Source organism: Nicotiana attenuata, chromosome 9 (genome assembly GCF_001879085.1).
Source record: "Nicotiana attenuata strain UT chromosome 9, NIATTr2, whole genome shotgun sequence".
NCBI classification, from domain to species: domain Eukaryota; kingdom Viridiplantae; phylum Streptophyta; class Magnoliopsida; order Solanales; family Solanaceae; genus Nicotiana; species Nicotiana attenuata.
Genome location: NC_031997.1, coordinates 47,769,948 through 47,792,469, shown reverse-complemented (window position 1 = coordinate 47,792,469; position 22,522 = coordinate 47,769,948). Strand labels below are relative to the sequence as shown.

Below are 22,522 nucleotides of genomic sequence, written 5' to 3'. Positions count from 1 at the left end.
AGATTTTAATCTCGAAGTAGAAGTAGAAAATTACGAAAATTTTTAGTCTCTACGGGATGAGAAAATCACGAAGCTTTTAGTCTCCAAAATAGGAATAGAAAATCCCGAGGATTTTAATTTCTTTTTCATATGACTTTCCAACTAAACAATTGTACCACCCAAACATTTAACAGTTTGGTTATTCTTATCAAACTAACATATGTATATCTGTATTGGTCCAAATAATATACTTAAAAAATATCATCTTCATGATCTCAAAACAATTTTCAAGTATTAATGTAAGCTTAAATATCTTACAAACTTGGAAATAACCAGTTTGATATATTATTCTTATCAAACTAACATATGTATATCTGTATTGGTCCAAATAATATACACAAAAAATATCATCTTCATGATCTCAAAACAATTTTCAAGTATTAATGTAAGCTTAAATATCTAACAAACTTGGAAATAACCATCCACTTATATTCATGCATGTTACCAAATTACATATATTAACTAAGTAAATAATTTTGTATTCGGTCAAGGAATAACAAAATTACCCTCTAATCATATGTTATTCCTATTATCATAACATGTCATTGTCTCCTCCATGGAAACCGTTGTAGTTAGTTAATTACTACCCCAAATTGTTTTTCTTGGATATTTTGACCAGATTCACCTTAGCGCTGTCTCATTATGTGAATCTTCACATGCACACTCATGAAGAAGTAACAAACTTGATTTGATCTCCCAAATAATCTCCTTTTGCCTAGGGTCACGTTTGTTCGGTCGTCACCATTCTCTTAGCGTTACGGCAACAGTCTTTTGAGTGTATTTGATTATATCTTCATCTCTAACTTATTTTCCTCCTGATCAGTCACATTAAACACATCTTGACATATACTCGTCATGCATGTCTATGATGTCTTAAAGTAAATTGGTTTAAGCGGAAAGAAAAGCGACTGAAGATGATACAATAGATGAACAAAAGGGTTTTGTAATATGTCAAATGGTGAAGGAGAAATATTGCTTCTTCTGCAGAACTTTGGTACTCTGTAACCTTCTGTTAGTCCAACTCATACAAAAGGTGCATTTCCCCTTCACCTTATTATAAATCCAACAAGAATATCGTTAACGATGAAGTACTGAAAACCATTCAATGTACAAATTTTATTTACGCTTATATGCTTGGAGTTCATGACATTGGAAGATTGTGAATTGTCTCCCGTTTACCTAGCCCAAAAGATTTATTTCTGTACATTTAGATTCTTTCATGCCTCGTAAAGAAAAATGTGCATATTGTACACAGTATTTAGACGTCATTTCATAATGAGAACAAGCATCTACATCCCAAAACTATAATGAGACCTAAAGATTATGATGCAGCTAAATCACGAGAAATCACGAGTCTCGGCTTCCATGAATAACGATAAAGTGTGTACTTTATCCACCAAATGGTCCACCCGATCCCTCAATGACTGGACCTGAGGAATACCCAAAAATCTAGGTTGAACCCAAGACACGAGAACAGTCCCTTCCACCTGATCAATTGTTCCTTCCATCAGATGCACCTACAGTAAAACATCAAATTAGAAATAAAGTTGTTCATAGACTGACATGTAACCACCAATATTAGGAAAAGAAATAGGAAATTCACAAGCTTGAAAGCTAAGTGTGGCATCAATATCAAGAAGATCTGGCAAATGATCCCAGCATGCATTTTTTGGTGTATATGGACGGAGAGAAATAGCAGATGTTTTGATGGCATTTCAACTCCCAACTGCACCTTGAAATCCAAGTGTTTGATGAATCTGTTTAGTTGGAGTAATCTAGCCCTTATTAATGATTGCAACTTCCATGTTAGATTTTATTAGCTCTCTCACTATGGCTTAAAAGCCAGTTTTTTCCTTTTGGTTTTGGTTTTGCTCCAAGCTCTGACCTAGATTTTTTGTAGGGAAAAAGACCAAAATTGTACCTATACTATTGAAAATTAGTCACGTTAATACCCGTTTCTACTTTCCATCCAAAATCATACTTACCGTTAGTAAAGTATATAAATTTGTCCCTAACCCTAACAGATTTCCTATGTGGCACCGGGAACCCATAATAATTTGCCAACTAGGCAATTTTTTACCGATTATTTTAGAAACCCGCCCTACCCTTATAACCCGTTAATTAGTATTTTCTGAAGAATCTGACAGCAAGTCAGCCATCATCTTCTTTAGGACTCAAGGTTTTTGTTATTGATGAATGTCACTTGCTGCCTTCAAAGACATGGCTAGCATTTCTGAAGTTCCTTGAAGAACCACCACCACGGGTTGTCTTCATTTCCGTGACTACTGATCTTGACAATGTGCCGCGTGCTGTATTGTAGTACCTCTTCAATAAAATCAGGGATGGTGATATTGTGCTCAGATTGAAGAAGTTTTTCGGATGAGGATTTGGACGTGGAGTCAGAAGCATTAGATTAGATTGCTTTGAATGCAGATGGATCACTTCGAGATGCAGAAACCATGTTAGACCAGTTGAGTCTGTTGGGGAAACGAATCACTACCTCTTTGGTAAATGATCTGGTGAGTTGATGTGCATGTTTACACATTCCATACTAATTTCTTCAATTTCTTCCTTTTATTTTTTCCCTTCGTGGCATGAAATGGAGCATTTTTTTTTCTGATATTTCTTTCCTTCCCTAGATTGGTGTGGTTTCAGATGAGAAGCTACTGGAACTTTTGGAGCTAGCAATGTAATCAGATACTGCAGAAACTGTAAAAAGTTCTTAGAAGATACTAATTAATGGGTTATAAGGGTGGGGCGGATTTCTAAAATAATGGGTCAAAAATTGCCTAGTTGGCAAAATATTATGGGGTTCCGGTGCCACGTAGGAAATCTGTTAGGGTTAGGGAAAATTTATATACTTTGCTAACAGTAGGTTTAATTTTGGACGGAAAGTAGAAACGGGTATTAACGTGACTAATTTTCAATAGTATAGGTACAATATTGGCCTTTTTCCCTTTTTTGTATTAGGAGCAAACTGAACTTCTTTCTTGTACTCTTTGCATCTTCTCGATGCCTTTAATGCAACATCTTATTTAATCAAAAAAAAAAACATACAGAGGAGAGGTTAGATCTTAATTAAACAAACAAGAATCAACTTACCGAGAGGCTCTTCATTAGGAGATACTCTATATCTTCCACGTTAAGCTTAGTGTGCTCTGCAATGGCACTCAGTGGAATAGTTCTATCCTCTGCCGAGCGACTGCATGCAAATGCATTCTCCAAATGTTCAGTTCAACAGAAATAAACAATGGAAGTATCACTGTCTGCAAAATTACCATAATACCTGACAATGATCTCCATCAAGCTGAGAATGTTGATCTTCTCCAGAAGCTTTTTCTCATTCTGCACTAATGCTGGTTGAGCACTTAAAGCAGTTTGATGGATGTCGCACAAATCTTGATAGCGATCTAAATCACCAGTGGTTAATGCTTCAAGGATATAGTATTGCCATTCACCCTTAGACCCTATCACATTCTTTATCTGTAACAAAATCAAGACCAAATCATTTTAAATAGTTGGATGCATTTCATGGAATTTATGTAATACTTCTATGTATAACACCAACTTTTGTGAGATTCAATAGAATATATTCCTGATCAATTCCACTACTTCTGAATCCTATTTGGTGGTCAAAACTGTTTTTTCAGATAATGCGGTGCTATGGCTCCACTGCAGATACCTTATATTCAGTTTAATTTGGATATTTTCTTGATACTTTTTAACAAAATAGTCAGTGGGTGAGATGGATAAAATTCTACATGTCCACTGTAAGGTATTGATAAATGGCAATCCAATGGGCATTTTTCCTTCTAGCAGATGCCTAAAGCAAAGAGACCCTCTTTCTTCTTATCTATTTATCATGGTAATGGAGGCCTAAATAAGTTACTGGCTAGGTCTACACTGGCAATAGATCAAGGGCTTTAATGTGGGAATTGCTTCTTCAGGGAAAATATCAATCTCATCTTGCCGGATTGCATGTCAACCCAAGTATAAACATCATATACCCAGTCAATGTAGTGACTAATCTAGAACTCATGACAAGCTTGATGGGATGTGAAATCGGTGCTCTCTACTGCTTGCTTGGGAATGCCACTGAGGGGCAAATGTAAAGCAAGCGAAGCAGGGGGTGATTGAAAGATTTGAAAGGAAGTCATCAATATGTATAAGGCAATACTTATAATTGGGGAAAACAGTGACACTGATCAAACTGTCCTTGACAGCATCCCACATACCTAATGTCTTTGTTCCTGCTACCTTCCAGAGTATCAACACAAATATCAACTTGCCAAAAGAAAAAGGGTGGCTTGATGTGAAAGACCTTCATCTACACCAGTAGAATAGAAAACCAAAGCCTGTTGCTGAAAGCTGGTGGAGAGTGGAGATACAACAGTGAAGATGATACACTTTAGAAAAGGGTGGTAAATGCTAGGCATGGCAAACGGAGTACATGGTGTACGGTGTACAAAAGCAACTACCTATCCTTTTGTGATGGGTCCATGGAAGTTTATGGGGATGTTATGGGATGATACATGGTTGGGCCAAAACAAGAACAACCTTACACACCAGGAAATGGGTAACTCATGAGTCTTTGGCACGACAAATGATTTGGGCCAACTGTTGCTGAGTCTAAGACAAAAGAGCTCAATATAGAGATAGGAACTGCTGGAATCTTCTTTTTGTTTTTATTTTGGGAAGAGTTGGAATATCGTCCACCAAGACTGGGAACTAGAAAAACGTCACATTGCTGGGTACAGCCTGAAACGGAGGGGGAAACGGTGGGACCACTTTTACAAGTAAAAGCTTGCTACTGTAGTCCTAGCAAGATCTCATTCTAGCAAAACTAACTACACATGATAATCATATAACATAAAACTCCAGCAACTAGGAAAGACAGCAACGATAAATCATAGAATAGGCAGCTTAGCCACATCACAGCAAAGAAGATTTACAGGATATTTTGAAAGCAAACAAAACAACGACAATTGTGTACAACCTACAATTTTAAGAATAGTAGAGACCACCAAGGAAATTAAAGACAACCTTTTATTTTATTTGATATCCCTGTTGTATAAATAGTTGGATTCCTTTCATGAATTTATGTTATACTTCTATGTATGACACCAGCTTTGGTGAGATTCAATAGAAGATTTTGATTTATCTCAATAAAACAAAATAGAAGAACTTACAATTGGATGAGCAAGCAGTTCGCTGAAGTTGTATACATTGTCTCCCAGTAGTGCTGACAAAAACAAATCAAATGCCAGATCCTAAACAAGATAGAAAAAACAATTATGTAGAATAGAAAATCAAATACATTGACAGTCAATAATTTTCAGATGCATTTTCTTTACAAGAATGGAGTAACAGAAAGAGTTTCCAGTCACATATACAACCAAAATCCTACCAAAAGCTTGGAAAAAAAGGCCTAAAAAAACCCTAAACATTACTCCATGTTCTTTCTCAGCATTTTAATGCTTAGCAACTTCCCAAGTGACAGAATAAAGTGTGTTGCAGATATTAGAATCAAATTATAGAAAAAGATTCAACTACAGCACTATGGGAATGACTGACAATATTTTAGAAACTTAAGATCCATCACAATTACTAATCATAAATTTTAAACAAGGACCTTCAAAAATTTACCTCAAACTATGAACTGTTTCCCCTATAATAAGAAATATGTGATCCAAATTTGTGTATGGGACAATTAGCTATGTCCAACGATGGGCGTGTAATCTCTGTGGCACACGTCAATATGTGCACAATTAATTATTCAATCAATTATGCCTCAAGTACAAACTAGGTGGGGTCAGTTCCAAATTTGTGTATGGGACAATTAGCTATGTCCAACGATGGGCGTGTAATCTCTGTGGCACACGTCAATATGTGCACAATTAATTATTCAATCAATTATGCCTCAAGTACAAACTAGGTGGGGTCAGTTAAATAAACCCCCTGAATCCATTTTGCTCTATTCAAACTAATTTCTCCTATACTAAACAATTTATCACAAGAAAATGCAAACAAATTAGAAAAATGCTCTAATTTTGATAACCTATAGGTGAGCAGTTTATATAAACAGAAGAAGCAAAATGATAGTGCAGTAGTTACACCAGGAGCCTTACAGGTGTTGCAATTTCTGTATCCAGGAAACTTCCAAAAATAGGATTCCTACCTGCTCTGGTCCTAAGTTGCTCGGACCAGGATACAAGTGTCCAACACGTGTGCGGATCTAGAGATCGGATCCTTTGAGATATAAATTCTAAGATTTGAAGATACGGATCCTAGTACGGATACTGATGCAGGGATCCGACAAAAATAATTCATAAAAACAAAAATATCTGTAAATTATGAGAAATTTTGTGGAATACTTATGTATTGCTTGTAAAGTATGGATTTCTTTTTTATGCTCTAACTGAAGATAAGTAAAGGATTAATTTCCTAGATAAAGTATGCTACTTTCCTCAAATTTACCCTAATTTTGGTTTTGATTTCGGGAATCAAATTATATCGCGTCTCGGATTTTTCAGTCCGTCATGGTCAATGTACCCAAAATTGTTTGACCAAATCCAGTATGTCGACACGGGTGCGGCACCTAAACTGCCGTGTCGGAGCAACTTAGCTATGGTCTAAGAGATAGCTGAGAAAATCTAAGAAGCTATCTACATCATATACATTTTGCATGCTGCACCGAAAGGTTAAGAGAGATAAGACAATTGAATTTCAGCTTGCTCGTGTTCTCTTCTTTACTTTCAAAACATCTAAGATTCCTTTCTTTTGAAATGACCCACCAAATGCTGCCTGGTATGCTTTCCAAGATGCTCAACTGCTTAGATAGAGGTTATGCCAAAGATTCACTTGTCTCTTGAATACCACGCAGTATAACATGCAAGGAGCATAAAGATATTGAAAGAGTACTCTACAAGTAGGTTTTATATCATGGAAATTTACTAGCAACATTTTCTTTTATGGCGGTGGTGTTCCGGTCAGCTTGTACACCTTGACTATTCCAACGGGTACCTGTCACCTCCCACCAGCACAGGCACCAGGTAAATCTGCCCACCAAGGCTTACGCAGATGAAAAGAAATCACCCGGTGTTTTTTGTTGTTCTTGCTAGGATTTGAACCTGCAACCTCACAGTTCTCTACCCACTTTATCGACCACTAGGCCACACCCTTGGGTGCATTTACTAGCAACATTTCTTATCAAACTTCTCCACGATGCCAACAGTACAATCCTTATTCAATGTTTGGACTTCTGCGCAAAGAGATGTGATACCAAGAGTACTAAGGCAAGAGAGACCAATGTATAAAGGTCAGAGAAGCTAGCCAAGAAATTCTTAGATCGTTCATAGGATAAAATAGAAAATATGAAATGGCAACATACCAGCTTGAATGGCTCCGAAAGACTGTCCACTGAAGTGTATGCAAGATAGCGGAGAGCACTTATGTAAAACTCTGCAAACTCCTGCCGAGCTTTATGATACTGAGATGAAACCCAATAATAGCTGGCATAAACGGAGGGGTCAATATCAGTCATGCTGTCAAGTGTAGTCTTCCCCTGTTCTAAAAGCTTCTTGCAGTCTTTTTGATCCCCTTTCGCAAGCTCAAATAGGGCAATCTGCAACTTAATATAAAGTATCGACTCCTCTATGCGTATGTCTTTAGCATTTAGAAGTATCTCAACTACTCCTTCCAAGTACCCTATTGCAGCTTCTTTCTCTGAGTATTGCTGAGAAGCATTTACAGCAAAATGTGCAAGCTTAAGAAAATTGCTCTTTATCTCAAAATCAGTGATGAATTCGTGATACAGTTCTATCAGACTGTCATCAGCCTAAGAATCAAATAAGGAGACAAAAAGAAAGGCATTAGATCTTTATATAATGCAATAAAGACAACTATTGTAATTATGGGACTGACAAGGGATTGTACCATTGCTAAAAAAGGAGCCATTATCATACTAACAGCAAACTTTCCAAGATTCGTTGCAGCTGCTCTCCTCACCATAGGCATGTCATCTTGGCACAGTTGGCTATACATAATTATTAGTTCATTTCTTAAATGCTCTGGAGCATTTTGATAAGCAATCTGAAACAACCCAATGGACGAAGCTCGAGCAACATGCCCCAGGTTAGACACAGTTGCCAGTCTCTGGTTACCAAATCAGGAAGAGACCAAATCAGGAAGACACATGCATAACACATAGAAGATCAATACATTAACTTACATAGAAACTCCTTGGTATTTTTTTGCACTTGTTTGTCTATGTTTATCAGGCAGTCTTTGTTTTCCGTTTTGTGAATTGAGTGGGATAATATCTTTCTGTTAGATATTTTAAGACGGACTTACTGTTATAAAGCATGTCTTTCCCCTTTTAGGTTGATGTACTTCCTTCAGTTTGGGAGATTTTTCAATCTTAAAAATTTAAAGGACATTAAGACAGTGAACGTAACGAACCTTCAACAGTGGAATGAACGAATTGATGAAGTCTGTTTCAATCATTTGAGACCCTATTATGCACAGTGACTCAACTACCTTGTTCCTGACGGAAGACTTGTCAGCAATACAAAGGCTTTCCAAAAACGGAATTAATACAGCGGCATGTTCAATTCCTCCCACATACGGAATAAAGCCTCCTAGTTGTTCAGCCACCACAAGAAGAACCTCTTCCTCATCATCATCCAATATCTCCTGAATGAGAATAAGCAGCAACTCTTCGCGAGTTCTCTTCTCGCCAAGTAAACCGGCTACAATAGAGAGGCGCTGACAACAAATCCACCTAACAAGGACGTTCTCACACTGCAATCCAACAGTCACTGCCTCAATTAACTCCTGCGGCCTGAGCTGTTCAAGTATATTGAAAAAAGTCAACAAAAAATATGGTTTGTCCTGGTGTAAACATTTAACGATGACAAGGGATTGTACCTTTCCTAAAAGAGGATTCATTGCCCCAATAATTGAAAGCGCAGCAGAACGAACATGCTGAGGTGCATCTGATGAAAAATATTCCTGAGACCAAAAATTTAACTCATAACAAAATATTAAAAGACACGTTGACAATTAATAACAGTCAATGGAGAGTATGATATCGCAAAACACAAAACAGACAACATAAGTTTCTACCTCGATACAAGGAGCAATATGCCGGACAAGGAGCTCAGGACTCACTATCCGGAAAAACATGGTCAGCTGACCAGCCGCAGCTGTGTGGACTTCAGCTTCATCATCATAAAGCAGCAACATGTATGCATGGACCAAGTCCGTCCTTTCAAATTTAACAACTCTCATAAGTTAGACTAACACATAGCAGACTTGAATAAAACACGTATAATTAGAGCACCAAAAAAGGTTTGGGGACGTAATCTTAATAGCATTTTCAGTTCACAAATGACAAAAAACTCATTTGAAAGAAATAGTAGATTTCAGAAGCTTCTTCTAGATACTCTACCTATCATTATCTGTTGCAGTTTATGGAAAAATAGATGCAATGCAAAGTATGGCAATAGAACTTCTTCTCTGTCTAGAGATCTGTTTTCAATCAACTCAGGCATTCAGCTATTACTCAAAGCCAATTATCCTCTTATTGATTGGCCTTTCACCTGGATTGAATTGTACACGATGACCAAACAACACACCTTACTACTACCCTCCAGGTAATTTGGCAAAAACCTCACGATGGGTTTGTGAAGGTAAACAGTGATGGTAGTGTAGTGCTCTCACAAATCTTGGGAACACTGGAGCAGGGGTGATAGTAAGAGACTCACAGGGTGATTTCTTTCATGCAATAGCCTCTCCCTTAGGCTTCGGATCCAATGCAATTATTGGGATCAGGGGGTGTCTGGGGAATGGATTCATAAACATATACTTAGAAGCTGATTCCTCACTGCTAATACAATGGCTGAGCAACACTAATCCCCCCTGAAACCTTGGCATGAAGTTGCAAGAGCTCAAAGATTTGAGCAGGACGCCTGGTACGATGACGAGTATCCAGACGGTGGAGAGGGCGGTGGCGATGAAGGCGGGGACGCGTGGAGTAGTAGCTTGTACTTAGTTTTTGTCTTCTCTTTTTCTTCCCTTTTTTTGTGTGTGGGCGTCTTTCTGGCACTTTGTAATATATTTTTTTTGGAATGAATTGATTATAACTTTTCGCTGTATGTTATTTGGATCTTTTACTTTTCTTCGACCATTTTTCTTCAAATGATTGCTTTAGAAGGATTATGTCGGCATGTGCTACCTCGAATCATGGTCGAGTACATATTTGACTGGATTTGGTTGAAGTCCCATGTCGCCATAACTAACTCAAACGAAGTTAACTTGTAAATTGGACTCTAAGTCAGGTTTAGTTTGAGTTGAGTTCTGTTAGATATGTACATAATGTAGTCTTGTCCCACATTGGAATAGGAGTAGTATGTCCTTGTATAGTATAGCTATAAATAAGGACCTCTTGTATTGTATTGAACACACAATATCAATATATCATATTTTCTCCCGTGCCTTCTCACATGGTATCAGAGCTATAGTATGTGCATAAATTCCAGCGATTTCGGGAAGTGAAATCAGTCACCGGAACCTTTTTTTTTCCGGCGATTTTTCAAAGTTGTTTTGCGTCTGCTTTGTCTCGGTTAGTCGCAAAATCCAACACTACCACAAGAGTAGTCACTGTCCGGCGACCAAACCCCAGTGAAAATTTCCGGCGGTAGTGTAGCTGTCGGAAGAAAATTTTCCGGCGAAGTCCTGATGTCGCGTGGGCCACCTTGCGGCCATTTTTTAGCGACGATTCTTCAGGATAGATTGTTCCCCTTGCAATTCCGAGCCTACCCATCTAGGTTACACCAAATTCCGACCACTTTTATATTTTTCCGGCGTGAACAGTGATTTCAGAAGTGGACTTCCACCCATTTTTTAAAAAAGTTTCTTCAGAACAGTTGGGTCATCTGGTAATTCCGATCTTACCCCTACTGTTTTTATTTCATTCCGACCACTTTGAATTTTTTCCGGCTGCTACAGTAATATTCCGAGAGCTACAGTATTTCTGGCGTGAACAGTTTTTCCGGCGCAGAACAGTGTTCTGTTTTCCTACTGTAAACAGTGTTTTCTCGGCGATTTCTTCAGTTTTCCCAAAGGAGTTCCTAATTTTCACTATTTCAAGTTAACCCTACTACTATTAATTGTAGCAAGATGGGAACCGATACTTCGAATAGTCGGATGGTTTCTTTAGCGGATTATTTTGAGTTTTTTCAGTACAAAGCAGGTAAGCAGACATCTTCTGAGATAGCTTCTGTTGTTCAAACAGGTAATAGCGTGACTTGTGTCTCTCAATCTTCATCCTCTGAGTCTTGGGTCATTGATTCAGGTGCATCGGATCATATTTCTGGTAACAATTCTCTTTTCACTAGTATTTCATATTCTCAATCTCTTTCAAGAGTCACAATGGCCAATGGGTCTCAAACCATGGCAATTGCAATAGGTCAAGCAAGCCCAATTCTTTCCTTACCTTTAGATTCAGTTCTTTATGTCTCTAATAGTCCTTTTAATCTCATAGCTGGTAGTCGCCTAGCCAAATCACTTAAATGTGTCGTCTTATTTCTTGATGACCATATTTTTATACAGGAACGCAGTACAGGGCGGATCATTAGTACCGGGCGTGAATCAAATGGACTTTATTACCTTATCCTTGCTAAATCACATGGACTCACATCTTGTCTTCCTTCAACAACTTGTCCTGTTACTGATTCACCAGATTTATTACATAAACGGTTGGGACATCCTAGTTTGTCAAAACTTCAGAAAATGGTACCTGGTTTATCTCACTTGTCAGCTCTAGAGTGTGAGTCTTGTCAGCTCGGTAAGCATACTCGCTCTCATTTTCCTCTACGTATTGATAATCGAGCAGTCACCTTTTACTTTAGTCCATTCAGATGTTTGGGGTCCTAGTCGGGCTAGTTCTACCTTAGGATTCCGCTACTTTGTTAGTTTCATTGATGACTATTCTAGGTGCACTTGGATATTTTTGATAAAAAATCGATCAGAGTTGTTTTCTATTTTCCAGACCTTTCACGCTGAAATTCAAAATCAATTTGGGGATTCTATTCGCACATTTCGTAGTGATAATGCCCAAGAGTATTTGTCTTTCCCATTTCAGCAGTTTATGATATCTCATGGGATTATTCATCAAACATCTTGTCCGTACACATCTCAACAAAATGGGGTAGCTGAAAGAAAGAATAGACATCTTATTGAAACTGCTCGTACCCTACTCATACAATCTCATGCTCCTTTGCGTTTTGGGGGGATGCAGTTCTTACATCTTGCTATCTTATTAATCGTATGCCATCTTCAGCTATCCAGAACCAAGTTCCATTCTCTGTTATGTTTCCCCACTTACCTTTGTTCTCTCTTCCACCCCGTGTCTTTGGAAGCACTTGTTTTGTCCATAACCTTACTCCAGGAACAGATACGTTAGCTCCCCGTGCTCTTAAGTGTGTATTTCTTGGTTTCTCGAGAACGCAAAAGGGGTATCGATGCTATTCTCCTGACCTCGAGCGGTACCTTATGTCCGCTGATGTTACCTTCTTTGAAACCCAATCATACTTCACAGGTCCAGGTAATCACTTAGATATTTCTGAGGTACTACCAGTCTCTTCTTTTGGAGATTCAGTCACTATCTCTCATCCATCTTCCTCTACATCTCCAGCTCCACCACCTATAGATCCCGTTCCACCATCTATAACTCCAGTTCCACCACCTATAGGTCCAATTCCTACACATAATCCAGTTCAACCTTCTGCAGCTCCGCCACTCTTGACTTATCATCGCCGTCCACATCCAGCATCAAGCCCAGGTGATTCATGTCCCGCATCAGATTCTGCACCTGCTGCGGACTTGTCTCCTCTTAGTCAACCAATTGCACTCCACAAAGGTGTACGGTCCACACTTAATCCTAATCCCCACAATGTTGGTCTAAGTTATCATCGTCTGTCGTCACCTCATTATGCTTTTATATCTTCTTTGTCCACTGTTTCTATTCCTAAGTCTACAGGTGAGGCACTATCTCATCCTGGATGGCGACAGGCTATGATTGACGAGATGTCTGTTTTACATGCGAGTGGCACTTGGGAGCTTGTTCCTCTTCCTGCAGGTAAGTCTACTGTTGGTTGTCGTTGGATTTATGCAGTCAAAGTCGGCCCGGATGGCCAGGTTGATCGGTTTAAGGCTCGTCTTGTTGCAAAAGGATATACTCAGATTTTCGGGCTTGATTATAGTGATACTTTCTCTCCCGTGGCTAAAGTAGCATTTGTTCGTCTTTTTTTGTCCATGGCTGTTGTACGTCATTGGCCTCTTTATCAATTAGACATTAAGAATGCTTTTCTCCACGGTGATTTTGACGAGGAAGTTTATATGGAGCAACCACCTGGTTTTGTTGCTCAGGGGGAGTTTAGTGGTTGTGTATGCAGATTGCGCAGGTCACTATATGGTTTGAAACAGTCCCCTCGAGCATGGTTTGGTAAGTTCAGCACAATTATTCAGGAGTTCGGCATGACTCGTAGTGAGGCTGATCACTCTGTGTTTTATCAGCATTTTGCTCCAAATTTGTGTATTTATCTGGTGGTTTATGTTGATGATATTGTTATTACTGGCAACGATCAGGATGGTATTACTAATCTGAAGCAACATCTCTTTCAGCACTTCCAAACTAAGGATCTGGGCAAACTGAAGTATTTTCTAGGTATTAAGGTCGCTCAGTCTAGCTCAGGTATAGTTATTTCACAGCGGAAGTATGCCTTAGACATTCGTGAGGAGACTGGAATGATGGGTTGTAGACCTAGTGACTCTCCTATGGATCCGAATGCTAAGGTTCTGCCTGCCTGGAGACTCTCCTATGGATCCGAATGCTAAGGTTCTGCCTGCCTGGACAGGGGGAGCCTCTTAGAGACCCTACGAGATATAGGAGGTTGGTTGGAAAATTGAATTACCTCACAGTGACTAGACCTGACATTTCTTTTCCGGTGAGTGTTGTAAGTCAGTTTATGGATTCTCCCTGGGATGCAGTTGTTCATATTCTTCGGTATATAAAGTCAGCTCCAGGCAAAGGATTGATATTCGAGGATCAAGGCCACGAGCAGATTGTTGGGTACACAGATGCTGATTGGGCAGGATCACCTTCTGATAGACGATCTACATCTGGATATTGTGTTCTAGTAGGAGGTAATTTGGTCTCGCGGAAGAGCAAGAAACAAAATGTAGTTGCTCGATCTAGCGCCGAAGCGGAATATCGGGCCATGGCTATGGCAACGTGTGAGTTAGTTTGGGTCAAACAGTTGCTCAAGGAGTTAAAGTTCGGAGAATCAACAGGATGGAACTAGTGTGTGATAACCAAGCTGCTCTTCATATTGCGTCAAATCCGGTGTTCCATGAGAGGACTAAACACATTGAGATCGACTGTCACTTTGTCAGAGAAAAAATACTTTCAGGAGATATTGTTACAAAGTTTGTAAAGTCGAATGATCAACTAGCAGATATTTTCACTAAGTCTCTTACTGGTTCTCGTATTAGTTACATGTGTAACAAACTCGGTACATATGATGTGTATGCACCGGCTTGAGGGGGAGTGTTAGATATGTACATAATGTAGTCTTGTCCCACATTGGAATAGGAGTAGTATGTCCTTGTATAGTATAGCTATAAACAAGGACCTCTTGTATTGTATTGAACACACAATATCAATATATCATATTTTCTCCCGTGCCTTCTCACAAGCTCGACTGTGAGCAAATATAATTTTTTACTAATTCGAACGAAGTCAAACATGAGTTGATTCGAGCGAGGTCGAATATTACTCGTGATAAATTCGAACGAGGACGAATATGAGTTGATTCGAGCGAGGTCGAACATTACTCGTGATAAATTCGAACGACGTCGAATATGAGTTGATTCGAGCGAGGTCAAATATTACTCGTGATTAATTCGAACGAGGTCGATTATGAGTTGATTCGAGCGAGGTCGAATATTACCCATGATAAATTCGAATGAGGTCGAATATGAGTAGATTCGAGCGAGGTCGAATATTACTCGTGATTAATTCGAACAAGGTCAATTATGAGTTGATTCGAGCGAGGTCGAATATTACTTGTGATAAATTCGAACGAGGTCGAATATGAGTTCATTTGAGCGAGGTCGAATATAGAATATTATGCACTTTCTTGGATGATGGATCTGATGGAAAAGACAATAGAATAGTTCAACAAAAGGATGAATCTTAGTGAAAAGTAGTTCTTTGTATTTTGTCAAAGAGCTTATCCTTTTTGCAAGTGTTCTTATCATATGGAATCTTACATGCCTTTTTACTCCTCTTTCTTTCTATTATATGGGATATTCCCTAAGAACCCTAAAAGTACAAACAGAGAGGATATTCGATGGAATATTCCCTCAGTGGATCCCAATATAAAACTAGCCGTTATTTCTAACTCTACTGCTCGACCTCCACCACGACCGGTTGTCGAGCTGTTCGACTCATAAAATTACTGATCGACCACGACCACGACCACGCTGCTCTTAACGATTTCCATGTTACTCTCCTCGCCCAGCTCTGCACGACTTAGTCCTCGATATGATTTCGACCCATACACCTACAACTATGCCATCTGGTTCTAATTTTTCTCATGGTTATGGATGACATTTGCACTGTTATGGGAGCTAATCTACCAGTCCAAATCACAATGACCTCACCATCTCATATAGGACATCAGGTCCAAAACAGGCTCGAAGAAAGCATGCTGGCCTTTCTTTCAACTAACCTGATTCTCTTTTTTGCAGGTATTTTGCTTGGCAAGGTTCTCATTCCTATGGTCTTCATACAATGTGTGGTATTAGCATCTTTGATGCTCAACCTACTGAATGACTATCAATGGAACGAACCAAGTCTCTCTCCCCAAGCTTTCATTGACAGGAAGAACATAACCCAGAAAAACTACAGCATCACAGGCAACCTTACCAGCTCCTCCACCTCAATATCCCAACATGCAGCTCTGCACCCACTCTTACACCCTACCACAAAACTGTTACCTTTTTGTTACTTACAACACCATCATAGCCTCCTGAAACTACAATACCATCACCACAACACCTTCTCTCACATGTCCAACAGAAATGCACAAGCTACCAAAACACACAATCATTTGAGAAATGTGCAGACTCTCGGGAAAAACAATCTGAGAGCCTTTATTACCACTAACCCTGTTTATCTGTTTTGCAGGTACTCCATCTTTCTGAGAAGCTTTCAACACACAAATACCCCAATAACCAAATCACCACACCAAAACCCAAAGATGCTACCAATCACATTCACTCATCTCCACTTTCCATCAATTCAGACTATAAACAACAGCTTCAACTCCACGTTTCAATTGTCAGCCACTCAGCAGGAGGAGATCAGATCCCTCCAACACCCACCAGCCCAACATACCTGCACTAGCTCTTTGAAAAATGCATCAGTACATCAGCATATTTCACTGTTGTCTGAGTCAAATACAGGCAGCAACAATGATGATGAGGCTCTTCTTTGTGCTATGATGCTTCCAGATATCCATACACATCTCTGCTCCATCTCTTCTGTCAGACACTCCTTGAAGTCCGGCACATCCATCTTCAAGTTGGCTTTCCTAGAACACTTGGTCAAAGCTAGGTTGAAGATGGCAACTTTCTACCAGCATGCTCCCACTAGATATCTGTACACTTGTATTTTGTCACCTTTCCCAGGGAGATGTTGTACAATTCTCAGAGGCAGAATTTTTTGTATATGGAAGGAGCCCTTCCATCTGCCTCACATAGTCGACTTAGACTCACTTTTTTGTATAGTTGACCTAGGTTCCTTCGCTAGGAGTACAATTATCCATGTGGATAGACAATTAATGTATAGGTCTAACTTCAGTTAGGTCGTTTTGTTGGAAAACAAGTTATCCCTGATTAATTATTCCGGGATTAGTTTTCCACCCTCCCTTGATAATAAAAAAATATACAATCCCGGGATAACTAATTTCGGAATTAGTTATTTCACGATTTTATCCCAACCAAACGTCGATAAACTCATCTCAAATTTAATCCCGGGATTAATTATCCCTTATCTCTCGTACCAAACGAGTCCTTAGTTGCTTGGTCTCAATTGGTTATCATTTATGGATAATCAATTGTAGAACCACCACTGATTCGGAGGTGTGTCCCCTCGTTTTTTGTAATTTGTTTTATGTCCATAAAATCTAACCCGGATTTGCCAAAAAAACAAAAGGTCAATTAACGAACCTGAAAGCATCCAGTCCATCTGCCTGACATACTTCATTCTTCAGATAGCGTTGCTCAACAGTCGCAGCAAACTTTCCAATATTCATCGCAGCTGCTCTCCTCACAATAAGAAAGGCATCTCGGCACAGTTGGCAATACAAAGTTCTTAGCTCACTTCTTAAAGGCTCTGGAGCAATTGGGTAAGCAATCTGAAATAAGCCACAGGAGGAAGCTCGAGCTGCAGGCCAATAAGCTGCCAGTCTCTGACAAAATCAGAAGAGAATGTCACCACATGATGGACAAAGAAACTGGTACGCAGCTTCAGAAGGTACTTCAGCCACGAAGACCCACTTCAAATAATTGAAGATTAAAACCAAATAGGCATTAGCTTCAGAAGGTACTTCAGCCATAGCAGAATCGTGCTTCTATGGAAGACCCACTTCAAATAATTGAAGTTTAAAACCAAATAGGCATTTTATTCAACAATAGATTAAATTGTCAGTTCTTGTGAGTTGTGACTTCGACACTCTCATGTGATGACAAAAAACAAAGAATAAAAAATAAAAATAAAAAAAAAAAAAAAATAAAAGCATAAAAAAATAAAAATAAATATAAGAAAGCCATATAGTTCGGGGGAATCGAACGAGTGACCTATAGCATATTTAGAACCCTCATTGCCACCAAATCAGCCGCCTCTTTGGTAGTTTTGTAGACATATAATATTTCAAATTATTAAAACTTTAAAGGAAGTACTATTAAATTAAGATAGTATATGTAACGAACCTTCAACATTGGAATGAAGGATTCGAGTAAATCTGTTTCCCTCATTTGAGACCCTATTTTGCACAATGATTCAACTACCTTGTTCCGAACGAAAGATGTGTCAGCGGTACATAGACGTTCCAAGAACACAAGTAAAATATTAGCATGTTCAATTCCTCCCACGTAAGGAATAAATGCTCCGAGTTCTTCGGCGACTATAATAAGAACTTCATCTTCATCATCATCCAATATATCGTGTGTTAGTAGAGGAAGCAATTCTTGGCGAGTTCTTTCCTCTCCAAGTTCATACGCAATCCAAGATAGGCGGCGGCAGTACATCAACCTAATTTCGACATTACTACTGCTCAAAGACTCACATAAAGCTTCAATGGATAATTCCATGAACTGTCATATACATTAACTAAGAAACGTCAATAAGATCTTACATTTCTTGAGATTGTTTATACAACCAAAAAAAAAGAACGTAACCCATCACATTTTGTTAAGTCTTGATATTGAAAGAAAAATAGAAAGAAAATGCGTACTCTTGCTCGACTTCTCTTTGAATTTCCACTCGTTTTTCCGTATTGACCTTCTACTTGTTGCTTCACGTACGTAAAATTTTAAGTGTCTACAGTATCTACTTGACCTTCTACAGTTTGAATATTGTTAAGATCGTGTTTTGTGCTCTTATAGTATCTACGTACGTAAAATTTTATTAAAGAGAAAAAGAGATCATATCTCCGTATAAAAAATAGGCACTACAACTTTATGCATATATATGTTATTAGTAACTTCCTGCAAAATTAGGTCGAATAGAACAATGAGAACACTTCTTTTACACTAATATAAAATGTATTGTTTTGATAAATCAGGTCCGAGGGACATATACTATTCTCGAAGCACTTGTGGATAATTCTGGCCATACTTGGTGAATTTTATTTAAATTTGATATAAGAGTTAGTCAATGTTAATTAGAGATGATGGCTTATTTATTTAAATTATCTTACAACTAAGATCCGGTAAAATTGGTTGAATTGAACGACGAACACCTCTAATTACCTTAAAAGATATTGTCTCAATATAACAGACATGGATAAAATAACTATTCTCAAAGCACTTGATCGGAAAAAATTTTGAGCGATATTTGGTGGAATTTTATTTTAATTCAATATAATAGTTAATCAAAGTTAATTAGAGATGTAAAATTAAGTTTAAAAACAAAAAGAGCCTATAACTCATAAAGGGGTTACTATAAGTTATAACTACTAGTGGTAGCATCAAAGCTGGAAAAAGGAATCCCAACTTTAAGCGGTTACTGGCGGTTACTAAGGTGGTTAGGTTAAAAAAAAAGTGAACAAAAATTAACCTTAGGAAAAAAAAAAAAACCGAAACCACTAACCATAGTTAAAACAATAGGGGATAATAAACCTTTTGGGATTTAGTTGATAAACGGCCGTTAAACTTAACGTTTTCTGATTTACAAGGTCTATATAATAGGTCCGGTCTTCTCTGACTCTCTCTCTTCTTCTTCCTCTGCTTATTGTTTCGATAGAATAGGTCCGGTCAAAAACTATTCTCGAAGAATTTGATCACGATGAAACTTGAGCGATGCTCGGTGAAGTTTTACTTGACTTCGATATAATAGTTAATCAATATTAATTACATATGATCACCCTATTTCTTTTAATATGTGAAACTTACAAGTAAGATAGTACGCTCCTGCAAAATTGGATCGAATAGAAATGATGGACACCATAAATTACTTTAAAAGGTATTATTTCTGGAAAAAATGTTCAAGTAAAATAATTAATCGTAAAGCACTTAATAAGATGAAGCTTGAGCGAACTTGACAAAGTTTTATTTAAATTCGATCAAAGAGTTTATCTATGTTAATTAGAGATGATCACCCTATTTATTTAAATTATATTTAAAACCTATAAGTAAGATCTTGTAAAATTGGACTGAACTGAATGATGAACACCTCTAATTACCCCCCAAACGATGAACACCTCTAATTACCCCAAAAGATATTGTTTTGGTAGAACATGTCTGAGTAAAATAACTACTCTCGAAGCAGTTGATCATGATTCATGATGGATTTTGAGCGATTCTTGATGAAGTTTTAATAAAATTGGACATAATAGTTAATCAAACTTACTTAGAGATGGTCGCCTTATTTATTGAAATTATCTATATCTTTATTCTATACTATATTAAATTGGACAGATTTGTAATTTTATTATCCTCCTAATAGGCTTTCAAATCAACTACACTAAATATTGGTATTAAATCTTTCTTTATTTGAATTAAGTAAAAAGTCCTAATATTTTGGACTTATTAAAAATTAATTAATATCACACCTTATATAAGTACTTTTCTTATTAAAAACGATAAAACATTATTATAGCTCATTCCAAAATTTTGTATAAGTCTTATAATCGAAGGAAAAGGCTAGAAATATAACACGTAGTCGTACTATAAGATGGTCTACACACAAAATGTCTAGATTTTTTTCCTTTCCCAATTAAATGACTAAATTGTCATCTGATTTAAAATCATTAGAATATGCACATTTAAATTCTGCAAACAAATATATAGTTGTTATAAATAGAGTTTTATTTATGGAGAATGTCTATATTTAGAGAGATTCTAGGGTTTATTACTTGGTGGCTAAGTCACCATCTCCCTATAAATAGAAGGTTCTATTCCATTGTAATTCATCCCATATCAATAAGAATTCTCTCCCTCTACTTTTCTCTGCAATACTCTTCTTCTTCTTTTATTGTTTTATAACACGTTATCAGCACGAGACTCTAACCAATTGAGTAGAAGCTTTGAGATTAAGCATAATGATTGTCAATTATTCCATGAACTTTCTTCATGATTAAATTTTAGATTTAAGGTAAGTATTTTACTTTATTTTACTCTTTTATATTCTTGAAATTCTATAACTTGATTTTATATACAAGCAAAGACAACAAAGTTTGATTATAACTCTAATGGAGTTTGTAAGAAATTATAACCACCTGAAGTGGTAAAATTTCAATGTCTTGCCATGATCAAAGTCATGTATGATCGTGAGCACAAGAAGTGAAAACCCGTCCCATTGAATTTGCTCCATTCTCATTCCCTTAAGAGAATGTAATAGCAATATGTGATAAGTCTGAAAGAAGACAAAATTATTACCGTGAAGGTATCAATGGATGTGGACGTGGCAATAGACGAAATTATAATCGTCATCATTGTGATAATGAGAATAATAAGGATTCTCAAAATAATCCTTCACTCTGTGAAAGTAATATTTGTCATCGATTTGACATGAGATTTTATTAAGCACATATAGATGATTATGGTCCATTCATGATGTGAATGTGACAACATCTGATTTACGAATACATATTCATTCTTCAAAGAATATGAACGTGCTAGTTGTAGTGAATATACCGCACTCACCTCTAAAAGGAGGTTTGAGATGATATAAGAATGGCATGAATGGTCATTGGTCACCTACCTATTGTACGCCAAAATATTTTGGCATTGTGATTGTTAAAAGACAACGGTAATGCAAGAAACATATCTTGCATATAATTTTGACCATACCCATAATGGTATAACTTTCTCTTTAAAAGAGATATTCACCATATGGATGTTGATGAATATGTGGTAGTACCAAATTAATTGAGAGCTCTGGAAGAGCCAATTATTACTATTTTGGAGAAACACAATTGATTACCAATAAGGTATTGTGTTGTAGTAAGTCTCAAAGAAACTTATTCAGTTTCCAAAGTATACGCGAAAGCGGTTGATTATATTGAGACTATAAATAAAGGAAAAATTTAATATCTTCTATTACTACAACTTGTAGCTGGGTAATATGTATGTGAAAAGCTACCCGCTTTATTCTCCAGTTTGTACTACACAAATAAAAGAATACCACAATAAAGTGGATGTCTATTGATATAAAAACCCATATCATAATAATTGACAAGTCATGGTGTAAATCTGAAGTTTATCAATATTGATAATTTATTCAGTTGGCATAATTGGTTTAGCCATACCAATTTAAGTATGATGTGCAAAAATAATAGAGAATTCACATGGGTAAATATTAAAGAACTAGAAAGTTCTTTATGAATTCTCTTACATTGTTTGTTCTTATTAATTAATAGATCAACTGAAATTGGGATTGAATCCCATGAATGCTGGAAATATCAAAGGTGAATATGGGCCCATTCACCTGCCATGTATACCACATAAGATGCATCTATGAGTTACATGTGCGATTATTATTAATCCGCAACATGGTGTTTGCGAGGTAACTTGCTCAATAATTTGATTTAGAGCATAATTTCCAGATTTTTTATTCAAGATATCATCTTGATAAGTTGGTTTCTACACCACAGTTGGTTTAACAAAAGAATTTATTGAGTGCCTCCACTTA

The 22,522-nt window shown here is 37.4% G+C and overlaps 1 protein-coding gene across 3 annotated transcripts; it reads right to left on the bottom strand.

The window, feature by feature from the left end:
• On the bottom strand, window positions 1,124-17,809 carry LOC109232403 (26S proteasome non-ATPase regulatory subunit 13 homolog B-like). 3 transcript variants are annotated; one of them, XM_019398155.1, is made up of 11 exons: window positions 17,718-17,809; window positions 17,338-17,579; window positions 9,166-9,307; window positions 8,968-9,051; window positions 8,500-8,886; window positions 7,975-8,193; window positions 7,430-7,876; window positions 5,229-5,309; window positions 3,326-3,522; window positions 3,142-3,241; window positions 1,124-1,556 (listed from the first exon to the last, which is right to left on the bottom strand). In XM_019398155.1, the coding sequence occupies exons 1-11, from the start codon at window positions 17,724-17,726 to the stop codon at window positions 1,377-1,379; spliced, it is 2,088 nt and encodes a 695-aa protein (XP_019253700.1). In that variant the 5' UTR covers window positions 17,727-17,809; the 3' UTR covers window positions 1,124-1,376. The 3 variants fall into 3 exon arrangements, with proteins under 3 accessions (XP_019253700.1, XP_019253701.1, XP_019253702.1); XM_019398156.1 differs by lacking the exons at window positions 17,338-17,579; window positions 17,718-17,809 and adding an exon at window positions 15,837-16,922; XM_019398157.1 differs by lacking the exons at window positions 17,338-17,579; window positions 17,718-17,809 and adding an exon at window positions 9,491-11,434.

Excerpts from the sequence above, each read along its gene's own strand:
- LOC109232403 (XM_019398155.1), bottom strand. Across the intron at positions 9,052-9,165 it reads ATATTGCTCCTTGTATCGAG|GAATATTTTTCATCAGATGC; the intron begins GTAGAAACTTAT and ends TTTTGGTCTCAG. Across the intron at positions 1,557-3,141 it reads TCCTAATGAAGAGCCTCTCG|GTGCATCTGATGGAAGGAAC; the intron begins GTAAGTTGATTC and ends GTTTTACTGTAG.